General features: G+C 44.8%; 1 protein-coding gene across 1 annotated transcript in view; it reads left to right on the plus strand.

Moving 5' to 3' along the window:
• The window catches only part of TMEM123 (transmembrane protein 123), a 105,228-nt gene extending 91,379 nt beyond the window's left edge, over nucleotides 1–13,849 (plus strand). Inside the window, exons 4-5 of the mRNA XM_082248197.1 lie at nucleotides 661–808; nucleotides 13,568–13,849. Of these exons, the coding sequence (XP_082104323.1) occupies nucleotides 661–808; nucleotides 13,568–13,592 (173 nt within the window). The 3' untranslated portion in view covers nucleotides 13,593–13,849. The remainder of the gene's footprint in view (nucleotides 1–660; nucleotides 809–13,567) is intronic.
• The last annotated feature ends 295 nt before the right edge of the window (nucleotides 13,850–14,144 follow it).

Raw genomic sequence — 14,144 nt, forward strand, 5'->3', positions numbered from 1 at the left:
AAACAAATGTTGTGTCTGTCTACATTTCAGGCTGCAAAGCCACAAAATGTGATTATTTTAAAGGAGGGTTATTCTTTTCAATGCCAACTGTAGTTCTACTTTAAGTTTTGAATATGAAATCTAGACGTTGATTGGTTGTTTTTTTTCCTCTCTAGAGGAGGTCTGTGGGAAAAAAACCCTATACTGTAAGCTTCTTGAGGACAGGGACTGACTGATGTGAATGTACCATATACATATATAAAGCACTGCGTAAATTTTTGGTGCTATATAAGCACCTGAAATAAAGGTTTGAAAAAAAAACAAAAAATAGATCACAGCTTGATCCAAGTTATTGTTGGCGTTCGCATCAGTTTTGGTGTCTGTATGTTTTTTAAGTTGGATAAAAAATATATATATTTTTGGTGTCCCTGTGCTTTAGGTTGGAAAAATTATAGATTGATATATATACATTTTATATATAGTGCATATATATTTAGTGTCCGTGTGTTTTAGGTAGAATAAAAAAGGGCACTCTTGTTTGTTGCCCCTACATACAAGTACAAGCAGCAAACGATGCACACGTGGTATCCCCATGCTCACCGGGAGTAGAACAATGTTATTTTTGGTGGGTCATGTTATGGTCAAGAAATATACACTATAAATATTGTATTTTGTACACAGGTACCATGTCCTCGGGAACACAAAAGATATCAGGATTTGACTTGGGTAGTTTTATTGGTGGGATTGTGTTGACACTGAGCATCCTGGCAATAGCGTACTTTGGGTGCCGATTTTACAACTCCAGGAGGGGAGTCCGCTACCGCACCATGTAAGTAGAAGCGTCATTATTTTTATTGTGTATCGCTATATTTGCAATGATTTGCTTCATGCAATTCCAAGGACAGTATATGCATGTTGCTTGAATTCCAGAATTAATAAAGCAGGCGATTTTTTTTTTTTTCTCTTTAGCCCAGGTTACCAAGTGCTAACACCTGATTATTTTTGATAATAGGGTGGAGTTTACCAGGCATTGGTATGTCTGAGCAGTAGGGATCGACCAATATCATTTTTTCAGGTCTAATACCGATTTCTCTATCATTCATCGACAGACGCAGCTTCTCATCTTCATGACTCGTAGGGTTATGCTCCTCCTTCTAGGAATGGGCACTAGGCAGGAAAAAAACGTAACCAAACCTATGTGGGCTGTCCCTGCAGGCATAACCCCTCAGACTCTGCTATCATAAAACAGTTTTGCTCTGCCTAGTGTTAGGAATAGGACCTAGCTCCCTGCTGGGACTTCGGTCTTAGCTGTAACAGGGAAAGTTTGTGATTTTATTTTTTTTTTTTTTTACTAGTTCGTTCCTGAGGACCAAGATCCAGAGGAACTACAAGCAACAGCCGCCTGCGGTTTTGCACTGGATAATCTAGATCCTTAAGGTCTCCCAGCCTGGCCCGGGGAGCATGAGCAGATTATAGTCCAGAACTAGGCCTCGCCACGACAGTGCCCAGATGGATGGGGACAAGCCTAGCACACCCTGGAGGACTAATCTGGTGTGTACCCCTTGGCATTCCCCTACCCCTAGCAGGTTTTACCTGGGGGGGGGGGGGGGGCAGTAATAATGCGGCCGTTATGGCACTTATTTGAGGGGGTTGGATTGTCCTGGGTGGGTACCTGTTGGCTATGGACCTTTTAGATGCCGATTGTTCTGGGACCCCTTTCGGGGGTTCCTGGAGACCATATGGCACTGCGTGGAGGCCGCCATTTTGCTGTGGGTTATGGTCTCTGTGTTCCCATTTATTTTGCATGGGCAGCCATTTTCTATACTTCCCCATTGAGAATGTATGAGCGGACATTTTCTTGAGGTCCGTGGGATGGACAGGCATGCGGCATGGCTTATAATGATAGAGGCAGAGCTTCTTCCTTTTCCTGTGCAGACAGTGTTAATTTCATTTTTACACTGATCAGGCTGGATGCTTCTCTGTGGTCTGGTAACGTTCCTGGGTTTCCCTGTGGGTTTTTTCCTCTTTTGCTCTGCTATTGCATAATAATCCGGGATTGTGAATCCGCAGTAATAGCGGTGGGGCCATGTTTTTTTGCGGGTCTTTAAGGGGCATTACACAAAAATGTTTTTATTTGAGCAGTGGAGTCCCAGGATAAAAGTTCACCTGCAGACCCCCTGGAAGCTTTGTTTTTTTTTTTTTTTTTTTTTTTTTTTTTTGCAAAGCCTAATGTCAAAAGTGGATTTTGTCATTTCCTTTGCTGCCAGCCGCAAATGCCCTCCACCCTCCCCTCCATCGCCAGGTTCTTCGGACTCTGAGACAGATATGGTTGCCGCGGACACAGACCACTTTGAGGGGTCGGTGTCTTTACATTCTGACGGTGAAGAGGACCTGTCCCCATCAGCCGCCACGCAGGAACGCGCATTGGTGGAAGCCCTCATAATTTCTGTGCGGGATACCCTAAAATTGGCTGATTAACCTACAGCGTCCGATACGCAGGTGTCCTTTGGCTCCCGCAAATCTCGTAAATCGGGCAAGGTGTTCCCTTGTCCAGAATTGTTTCATTCTATTGTGGATGAACAATTGCGATGCATTAAGCACATGTTGGTGGTGCTCAAGCGTTTTGCACGCCGTTATCCTTTTGCGGAGGCGGTGTCCAATAGGTGGACTGTACCACCGAAAGTGGATTCTCCGGTGGCCAGGTTGAATAAAGCAACTCTGGTACAGGTGGAAGAGTCTCCAACCTTTCCGGGTCCCGTGTATAGAGGGGTGGAATCCTTGTCCCGCCATTTACATGTGGTAGCAGGTCACATGTTAAAGGCTTTACCCAGTATCACCAGGGAAAACTTGATGGCATGAAGCTTAAGGGCATTTTCAAATTAAAGTCATCTCCAAGAAGAGGCGACTTTAATCGCATCTTAATTGCAAAAGGAAAAATGGTGGATCTTTAACCTAAAAAGCTTGACACCGTATGGTTTAAACACAGAGATGAATTTCCAAGTGTTCCTGGAACAATAGATTGATCCACATTTTCCTATCGCAATATTGACACCTATCCCCACCATATTAGAAAAACATCTGTAAAAGTAAATGAAAATAAAAGACAATAGTGGGGAAGGATGCAAAATCTTTATAAGCCTATCTCTTTCTTTCCTAAAATGGGTGTTTTGAATGGAAAATAACCTGTATAGTTTAAACTTGGTTTGACTTTGGATTTGACTTAAACCGTAATTTGGATATAATCTTTATACCCCCAAATGCACTAGAGGATTTTTAATATGCAGCATGTTTGACAACTTGCACTGTATGGTTATGTGTACATTTTTGTACGATGTAGATGTCATGTCCTGTCTGTATGTTTTCCCATTCCAGCAAGTTAGAATTTCCATCTTGGCTTTTTTTTAAAATTCCATTTAAACCCCAGAGGACATTTATCTGGCTATATACGTGTATATGTATGTGTGTGTGTGTATGTATGTATGTATATGTGTGTATATATATATATATATATATATATATATATATATATATATATATATATATATATATATATATATATAATATTACAATGATTTTTCCACCTTGATCCAACTGAAAGATGACTAAAGCTTATCTATTTGTCTCAATCTGTATTTGCACGGGATATGGAATACAGTTCCCTCTTTTCTAACCATCGGCTATTGGTTAGTTGCATTAAAGAGTTAAATACTTAAAGCGGAGTTCCGGGCACAGAAGTCATTTTTTAACAAACATACCCCCGGGACAGTCAGGGCTAGTACATTCCACAATGGCTAGCCTCTGATCTGTCCCGGTTCGCACTTACCTTTTAGAAGAAATACTTACTTATAAAATTTCTTCCACAACGTTTTCATCTCTCTTATGGGCAGCTGAAGCCGGCGCGGTCCTCTTCTGCGTCTTCTTCCGCGTCTTCTTCTCCCAGAATGCGCCTGCACCGGCCCCGCTCGTCACTTCCGGTGCGGCGCCGCATTCCTAAACAGCTTCTGGGCATGCCCAGAAGCTGTTTAGCAGGGGAATGCGGCGTTGCCCGGAAGTGACGAGCGGGGCCGGTGCCGTCGCATTGATTCCTGGGAGCGATGACGTTCAGCTCCCAGGAATCATTGCGAGACAGGAAGTGACAGCGGAGCCGCGGCGCTGAGGGAGGAAGTACCCTGAGGTGAGTATTTACGATCTTCAATTACAAGGTGAGTTTTAAAAAAAATAAACCTAACTATCCAATTCCTTTTCAGGTGATGCAGAACTAGCGGACGGGCACAAAAAAAAATATCGATTTTGTGCCCGGAACTCTGCTTTAAGAAGCTCTCTTATTTGCTTGTTAAATATACCCGATGTCCGTGCAGTTGTGGAGACACGCATATAAGGGATCAGCTGCCGGCTTACTATCGCCCAGAAGAAGCTACGCTATTCAAATAGCGAAACGCGTTGACGTCACTAATGGCTGTGTCTTCTCACTAAGAACCCCCGACGGATGGCGGACTCATAGCGAAGTCCTGATGCAAGCCTCTAAGCTACCCCAGCAAAGGGATTTCCAGTGGCCAATACAGCAGGCAGTCTCTGAAGGGATCACGGCATATGATATAGCAGCTCAGAAGAATTTACCCTTATCAAGGAACAAGCCAGGGGATTACCATTACAAAGTGGCTGCAAGGTAAACGGGCTCCGTGCAACAAGATGAACTAATTTTTTCCATTTCTGGTCTGTTGCATATGATTTCAGCACAGTCAAGCTCTGTTTGAATTACCACCAGCCACTATATGTTCCCCCTGTTTATACAAAAAAAGTAACAACTTTTGCATCATTATATCTGCTGCTGATATGCTGACCCTTCCATGATACACAATTTAAAAGGGAGCAGTCCTCAAGATACTTATGTATCTAATCTCACACACAGTGTGTAGCCGGCTTCTCTTTAACCTCTATGAAGATCATTGAATACTTGGCCACCATTTATCCTATGCATCTCATTTAACTCACAGTTGCTTGGTGTTACCTGTCAGCAATTATCAAGCCCTGCAGACTTTTTTACTGCATCATAGACCGTTTGCATTTCAACTGTGGAACTTTATCAATGAACTATTGTTTCAGGAACAGCATTAATGGTGGTCCCTCGTGCCATATATTTATCAGGCTCTTTGCTATTTTGATATATTGTTTTGAATATATGGACTTTCTATCTGTGTCCGAGCTTCTAGGGGGACTTTTTTTACCAGGAGAATCTTCCTTATTTAAAGGCATCATACAGCATTAGCTGTGGATATATCTGTTGTCCCTGTCATTAGATTTCAACACACACTGGTCGGTTGTAGCAATTATTTGTATAAATGTCTTGTCTTGTCTTCTATGTTTTATGTCACTGCACTCCATTTTGATTTATTGCACACACCCACATGTCTATGTATTGACATACTTTTTTACTATATGGAAAATAAATACATGGAATCATTTATTTGCCTCTCTGCCTATTTAAACGATCTAGCCATATAGCCCCCTTTTTCTCTTTCGTCCACCGATGGACGTAGCTGCTGCTTATTCATAGACGGTTGGGTAATAAGCCCCTCCCACTAGGAGTGACCAGGCAGAGCAAAATGTTTTGACACACCCAGGAGGCGGTACCCTCAGGCTATTACCCTCGCCCTCACGACTGCATTTCCACTTTTATCTGCCTGGACTTAGGAGTGGCCAAACAGCTCCCTGCTGGGATGTTTGTCCTGGCTGCCTTTTTTAAACGTCTTAAAGGGAACCTTTTTTTCCTTTTTGGATTTTTTTATTTTATTTTTGAAGCTGCTGACTCTGGTTCCTGATGGATCTGCTGGCTGGGTTTCAGACTGGCTATATGAGAGCCTTACGGTCTCCCAGTTTGTGCAAGCGAGCGCTTGCAGACTGTAGCTCCGCACTGGGTCTCCATAACGACTATAGTCCCGTGGACGGGGACTGGCCTGCGTGACTTTCCGCCAGGGACGCACACACCTGGCCTGCCAGCGTCGCAGCGTGGCCTTTGGTCGACAGCGCCCTCACTGCGGTGCGGAGGCGGTCTGTCAGTTTGGATGCCCATCCTCAGCAGCGTGGTCAGGTAAGTTCAGTCCCCCATCTGGTTAGCGGGCCTGGGGTGGACGCGGGCGCCTTCCAAGGTGAGTAGGTCTTTTTAGGTACCCACTCCGCTTGTCACCCCCCTCGCTATGATGGCTCGTCTGGGACCTTCCCCCTCCTGCCATGACCTCCCCCTACTTTGGCTTGGGGCCCTGGGACACTTTGGTGGGGGTCCCCTATATGTGTGGCACCTGAGGGTGCAGGGCAGGGTAGTGGATGGTGGGGGGAGGTGTTCTCAGTGGGGGGTTGTTGTGGTTGCACTTTTTCCACTGCGGGGGGGGGGTCTTCACAGTGGAAGACCTCCGCCAGGACCCCCGGGCCTGTGGTTAGGTGGCCCATATTGGGCCGCATGTGCGGCGGCGTGGGCTGCTATTTTTTGGTGGTCTGGCGCCCTTATCACAGGTCTTGGCAACCTGTGGGTCGTCTCTTTGCCTGGGTGTCGGCGGCCATTTTGTCGGAGACCGGGGATGTGCAGAGCACGGGAAGCTACTGCCTCGGGTGGGCGGGTAAGCAATGGGCGTTTCTTTTCTCTCTGCCGCGCTGTGAAGACGCGCTGGTCCCAGAGTGGTAACGGTGCTATTGCTGGCCTACTGCTGCATTTTGGTGGATTCAGTCTCCAGCACTGTGCCAGGGCAAGTCCTTCCTTAACGTTGTTTTGGACGGTGGTAACCACAGACGCCAGCCTGTCGGGCTGGGGCGGGGTGCTGGGGAAGCTCTGTGCCCAGGGTACTTGGACGATGGGAAGAGTCAAAACTGCCAAAAAAAAATGTTTTGGAGCTCAGAACAATAAAGCTTTGAGTCATTGGACAACTCGTCTGCAAGGTTGTCCGGTTTAGATTCAATCGGACAACGCCACGGCTGTGGCTTTCATCAATAACCAGGGAGGGAGTTTTTCAGCCTCCTGTGTGTCCGGTTGGCGACTCCCGAGGTCGATCCGTTTGCCTCTCGTCTCAACAAGAAGGTGCAGAGATTCGTAGCCAGGTCTCGAGATCTGCTATTCGACGTCACAGACGCACTGGTGGCTCCTTGGGGTCGGTATTGGCTGATTTATGCATTTCCTCCATTGAAACGCCTGCTGAGTCTTCTGCGCAGGATAGAGGTGGAAAGCATTCCGGTCATTCTGGTGGCTCCAGACTGGCCTCGCTGGTCTTGGTACGCAGACCTGATAAGGCTGGTCGCTGATACCCCTTGGAGACTTCCTCTCAGGGAAGATCTGCTGTATCAAGGTCCGATCTTCCATCCTGCTTTACAGTCGCTGGCTTTAACGGCATGGCTGTTGAAAGTCCGGTGTTGAGGGAGAGGGGTCTTTCTGACACTGTGATTCCTACACTCGTAAAGGCTAGGAAGTAAACTTCCAGGAAGAGCTACCATCGTACGTGGTAATGGTACATTTCATGTTGTGAATCGCTGAAGGTGCACCCTCGTTTTTTCGATCACTAGGGTTTTGGCCTTTTTGCAGAAAGGGGTTGAACAGCGGTTGGCTTTGGGTACTATCAAAAGCGAAGTTTCGGCTTTGGCTATATATTTTCAGTGCCCGTTAGCCACGCATGTCCTAATCGGACCTTTAACCAGGGAGTGCGCCATATGGCTTCTCCGAGGCGATGCCCGTTACCTCTGTGGGATCTAAATCTGGTGATATCTGTTCTTCAAAAGCCTCCTTTTTAAAAAATTCAGGAGATTTTGCTGCCTTCTTTCTCAGAAGGTTGACTTCTTGGTGGCGATCACTTCTGCCCGCAGGATATCTGAACTGGCGGCGTTGTCTTGCCGCTCACCTTATCTGGTGGTTCACAGGGATAAGGTGGTCACAAAAAAGTGCAGCACGCTCCTTCAGTAAAGTGCATTCAAATTCTAGTGCATAAATAAATATCTGAAAACAGTGTTAAAATCTGTATAATAAATTCATTAAAAATGTGAGTCCATCTTTTCTTTTAAATATATATATATATATATATATATATATATATATAATCCCTCACTAAATGATTCAATGTCCATTAAAAAAAAAAGTGGTGCAGTCCCATACACCAGAAACTCTTCAGTAATTGTCTCTGATCACCACAATGCCCTTCACCCCACTTATGGGTGTCTTCTGACCTGCTTGAATGGACCTCACTAATTAAAGAGGTCTATATGCATTTTGCAGTGTTATAAGTGGCACCACTCCCACTGGCTATACACTCCAAATCTGTGGCTCTCAGCATGCTGTCAATCATATAGGAGGCAAGAGGAAAGAACCGTAGTGCAAATCGCTAATAAAAAGCATTTTTTCCATATAAAAATCCACTCACATTTCAGAAGTAAAAAAGAGCATTTCACAATACAATCCTCTGCATACACAGCTCCACCTAGTCCCAGCATGATTATGTCACTGCCCACCTCACACGTAGCGTCCAGTGGGCTTTCTCAAGGGTTCAGGATCTTTGCACTTAATATTTTATATATAGATATATATATTTATTTATTGTATTTTGTACAGGTGGTTGGATGCATATTGGTGCAAGCTGCTTCCTATAGTATATAGAGTTGAGTAATCGGTGGTTAATACACAGGGATAGCGCAGAATTTCTTTTCACATTTTTATAGGGATAAGGTGGTACTTCGACCTAATCGGTCATTCTTTCCTTAGGTGGTTTCTGATTTTCTTCTGAATGAAGACATTGTGTTGCCTTCACTTTGCCCTAAACCTCAGCATCCTAAGGAGTATGTCTTGCATTCTTTGGATGTGGCTCGGGCGATCAGAGTTTATTTAGAGACCACTGTGTCCTTTAGAAAATCGGATGTCTTTTTTTGTCCTTACTGATGGACCTCGTAAGGGATTGGCTGCTTCTGCTGCGACCATTTCCAGATGGATTAGGCAGACAGTGGTACAGGCCTATTCACTGAGGGGTCAGGTTTCTCTTTTCCCTGGGTCGGGTATCTCCTTTGAAGGCTCATTCTACAAGACCGCTGAGTGCATCTTGGGCTTTTCGCTATCAGGCGGCAACTTGGTCGTTTGTGCATACGTTCACAAAATTCTACAAGGTAGATGTGTTGGCATTCGCGGCTGCTTCTTTTGGTCGCAAGGTTTTGCAGGCTTCAGTTTAAAAGAGAACTCTGTTTAGTTTCTCTTTGAGGGTTCAATTTTTTTCCGGATGAGCTCCAGTAGTTCCTGGTTGAGCTCCATGTTACCTGGTTGGCTAAGTTTAGCCATTGGGGACTTACGTTTTGTTTCTGCGTAGTTTCCCTCCCCTCATGATTATACTGCTTTGGGACATCCCTATGAGTCATTAAGATAAGGAGCTGCGTCTGTTGATGAACGATGGGGAAAACTGGATTTTTGTAAGAACTTACCGTAAAATCCTTTTCTCTGAAGTTCGACAGATGCAGCACCCGCCCCTCTACTTCTGAGGAATGGGTTTTTATCCATTCTAAACACTGCTTGCAACCAAACTGTACGATGATAGCAGAGTCTGAAGGGTTATCCCTGAGGGACAGCCCCCATAGGCGTGGTTAAGTTTTTTTTTTTTTTTGTTTTTTCCTGCCTAGTGCCTATTCCTAGAAGGAGGAGCATAACACTATAAGTCATGAAGATAAGGCGCTGCTGCGTCTGTCGAACTTCAGAGAAAAGGATTTCACTGTAAGTTCTTACAAAAGTCCCTTCCCGCTTGTAATAACAGCCTAGCAGCGGCTTCGCCCCTTTGTTTGTCATTACAAGAAAGCCGACCGTCCGCTCTAAAAACAAAAACGGTTCCGGGGTGATGTCTGTAGCTGCAGGCATCACTCCGGTACAACCACTTGAAGCAATATCGGTAATATTGTGGCCAATACTGATACTTCAAAAAAAGTGGCTATCGGCCCCACCGATAATCAGTCAATCCCTACTAAGCAGCACTGTGGTTTATTGGTAGCACTTAAAGGAGTTGTAAAGGCAGAAGGTTTTTTTTTTTTTTTTTTTTTTATCTTAATGCATTCTACACAAGATAAAAAGCCTTCTGTGTGAAGCAGCCTCCCCAGCACCCCCTAATACTTACCTGAGCCCCATCTCTATCCAGTGATGTCCACGAGTCCCTTGACTGTCTGGCACTATTCCTCTTGATTGAATGAGACACAGCCGTTGGGCCATTTATGCATTAAGATAAAAAGCCTTCTGTGTGCAGCAGTCCCCCTAACACTTACCTGAGGTCCCTCTGTCCAGTGATGTCCACAAATCTCTCAGCCGACTGAGATTCTCCCTCCTGATTGGCTGAGACACAGCAGCAGCGCCATTGGCTCCAGCTGCCGTCAATTAGTCAGCTAACCAATTAGGCAAGAAAGGGGGTCAGGGCTCCGTGTCTGAATGGACAAAGGGAGCTGTGACTCAGCTCGGGTGCCCTCATAGCAAGCTGCTTGCTATGGGGGTGTAACGTTAGAAAACCATACCTCGTTAGAATTCCATACCCTTGTCACTTCCTGTCTGAAACAGCTGAGCAGCGTAACAGTGCACATGCTCAGAGCCCCGGATACGTCATTGCACAGCAGAGAAGTTCACAAGTACGCATGCTCGGAGGGAATGAAATTATCACGGTAGTGTGTGTAATGTTATACTTGCGGCGGTTACATTAAAACAGTTCGGCTGCAACATGGGTCATCTCCGCTCCTATCCCTGTCACATCCCTGATCTCGGCTAATAAATATAAAAGCGGCGGGAGGTGTATGAAATGTAAACGACGGCGATCTCGGCTCCATGATCCGCTTTTATATTTATTAGCCGAGATGAGGGAAGTGAGAGGGATAGGAGCGGAGATGACTCATGTTGCAGAGGAGCTGTTTTAATGTAACAGCGGCAAGTGTAACATTACACACACTACTGTGAGAAATCCATACCCTCCGTAGGTGCACCGGAAGTTTTCTCACGGGTATGGTTTTTTCACGGAACAGGGGCACTGAACAAGAGGGAAGGGCCAGGATCACAGAAGAGGGACCCGAGAAGAGGAGGATCTGGGCTACTCTGTGCAAATCCACAGCAACTGAGCAAGTAAAAATAACATGTTTGCTATTTTTATAGCAAAAAAAAAAATGAGACTTTACAATCACTTTAATCTGGCAGCATTGGGTTCTGTTTCCAGCATGGTTCCCAATGTAGAGCTGAGCCCCCAAACAAGTATTTAAAGTGATTGTAAAGTCTCGTTTTTTTTTCCTATAAAAATAACAAACCTGTTATGCTTACCTCCTCTGTTGCAGTGGTTTTGCACAAAGTGGCTCGGATCCTTCTCTTCTCGGGTCCCTCTTCTGTGATCCTGGCCCCCCATCCTCCTGTTCAATGCCCCCTAAGCAAGCAGCTGAGTCTCAGCTCCCTGTGTCCTTTCATACATGGAGGCCCATGTATGAAAGAGAGCGATTGGCCTCGCGCTACCTGTATATTACATTTATATTATTCTTTGATCTATATAGTATGTAGTACTGTTTTCTTTCCACTAGATGGCATGTGTGTTTTGTAGCTAGCAATGGAATTTCATTGGAACATGTGAATTGAATGTTGGAGGCTACAAAAAAAAAACTTTTCATATTTTAACCCTTTCTTGCTCTACTGTGAATTCGTTCTCTCTGTTTTGGCCTCGTTGGATTGATTTAACATTACTTCATAACAGAAACTAAGGGTAATCTCCCTACTAAGGACACAGGCAACAATAAAAACCTGGCAGGTGTTTAACCCTATTTAAAATTAAATACGATTGGCTAGCGTTGAGTATAGCCACTTAGTTTATGTAAACCTGAACAATAAACTTCTCTGTTTTTCTCCCTTCCGGGGTCTCAGATCTCCCTAAATAAAGGGTCAGTTTACTGTTCTTCAGACTTTTAAGTCAGTTTCACTGTGGCCAGTGGGATGGAAAATGTTTCAGTGTCAGTGGGAGTAGACAATGTATCATACTGGTCAGTGTAAGAAGCTCACATAGCACCTGTGGTTAGTTGGAGAATGAATAGTACTCTATTATTGGTATTAGTGGAAGGAATAATGTCCCATGATTGGTGTCACTGGGAGAAATAGTGCCCCATCATTGGTATAGGTAGAAGGCGTAGTCTTCCATTGTTGGGGTCAATGGAAGGAATAATATTCCATCACTGGTTTCAGTGGGAGGAGTAGTGTCCCATAATCGGTGTCATTGAGAGGAATAGTGCCCCATCGTTTGGGTTAGTGGGAGGAATAGTACCCTATTGCTGGTGTGAGTGGGAGCAATAGTGCCCCATCATTGGTATCTGTAAAAGGAGTAGTCTCCCATCATTGGGGTCAGTGGAAGAAATAGTGCCCCATTACTGGTATCAGTGGAAGGAGTAGTCTCTCATAGTTGAGGACAGTGGGAGGCATAGTGTCCCATTGTTGGTATCCATGATCCTATCATTGGTGTCTGTGGAAGGAGTAGTCTCAGGTAGTTGGAGTCAATGGGAGGAATAGTGTCTCATAATTGGTGTAATTGGGAGAGAGAGCACCCCATCATTAGGGTCAGTGGGAGGAATAGTGCCCCATTGTTGGTATCCGTGATCCTATTATTGGGACCAATGGAAGGAAAAGTCTCCCATAGTTGGGGTCAGTGGGAGTAAGTGTGTCTCATTGTTTGTATCCATGATCCCATCATTGGTATCGGAAGGAGTAGTTCCCATAATTGGGGTCATTGGGAGGAATAGTGTCCCATCACTGTTATCAGTGGGAGGAATAGTGTCCCATCATTGGTTTCATTGGGAGGAATAGTGTCCCATTGTTGGGGTCTGTGGAGGGCGTAGTCTCCCATCGTTTGGGTCAGTGGGAGGAATTGTGTTCCATCGCTGGTATCAGTGGAACGAATAGTTCCCCATTGTTGGTGTCAGTTCGAGGAATAGTCCCAAGGGCCAGATAAAGGCAAGTAGAGGGCACATTTTACATACCACTGTGTTAAATGTACTAATAAATATGTTTTGTTATATGAAGTCCAGATAATACCTATTAATCCTGCCAGAGATCCAGTACTGTCCTGTGCTCTCAGTAGTTTTATCAACCCTGCCCAGCTGATGTTGAGCGAAAGTAAATGTCTAGACATAGAGAAAAAAAAATGGAAAAGTTCTCCATTGTACTCAATGGCCTGGACATAGTAGGGGTAAAAAAACTCCCCCTAGTAGGTATGCCTGGTGTGTAGGTAAAGCTGACTGTACACATAGCAGATTGCTTCTTTCATGCGATACAGTGCAGATGGATGGCTATTGTATTCTGACAGTCATCAGAAGATGGTTGCACCTGATTGGATGCCATCGCTGATGGGCTGATAATTTTCCTCCTCTGGTCTCTCAATTAAGAGATGTCAAGCATGCAGTGGCTGGCGAGGCCATATTCTAACCAAATTTTGGATGGTTTATCAGAACTGGCCATAATGGGAACAGTGTATACCAGTTTAATACACGGGGCCCCCCTCCTGCTACTCTGTATGTGCCCAGCTCTATGGACATATAAGTTTCAGTTGCTGTTTCCTGCTTGTAACGCTTGTTCTCTCTATTGCAGCGATGAGCACGAGGCGATCATCTAACTTGGCTGATGGTGGAACGCTGTGCAATAATCTTTCTATGGAATCTGCTTGCTTCTTTGGAAACTGACGTTATGCAAACCTAAGCTTGAAAAAGAATTGGATCAGATGTTTTCTATTGTACAGCAGCATAATACAAAGGAGTTCTTGTTTTTCTCAAGATTTTTTTTGCAAATCATATAAAAAAAAAAAAATTCTAAAGCTGTTCTATCGAACAGCAAACATTCCACCTCCTCACCCCTCCACAGATCCAAGGAATAAGAAGAATCATTGTACTCATTGTTCTTCCTGGAACATTGGAACACCAGCTTAATCTAGTTCTCTTAAAACCAGCAAATGTTTTGATTGGACTGAACCACTAATTCAGGCTGGCAACATTTGTAAGTCGTGAAGGTCAAGTAACTCTGATTGGCTATAGTAAAACTGCAAGTCCCACCGTACTTAGTCTGCCTGGGCATGCTGGGATTGGAGTGTCATCACAGCTTGGTAGAGGTCTCAAGAATGGGCAGTATTAACTGCTAGAGACTGGAGAATCTGCAGAAGTGCGCAGGCAAT

This window comes from Pelophylax lessonae (assembly GCF_965119305.1).
Source record: "Pelophylax lessonae genome assembly, chromosome: 2".
NCBI classification, from domain to species: domain Eukaryota; kingdom Metazoa; phylum Chordata; class Amphibia; order Anura; family Ranidae; genus Pelophylax; species Pelophylax lessonae.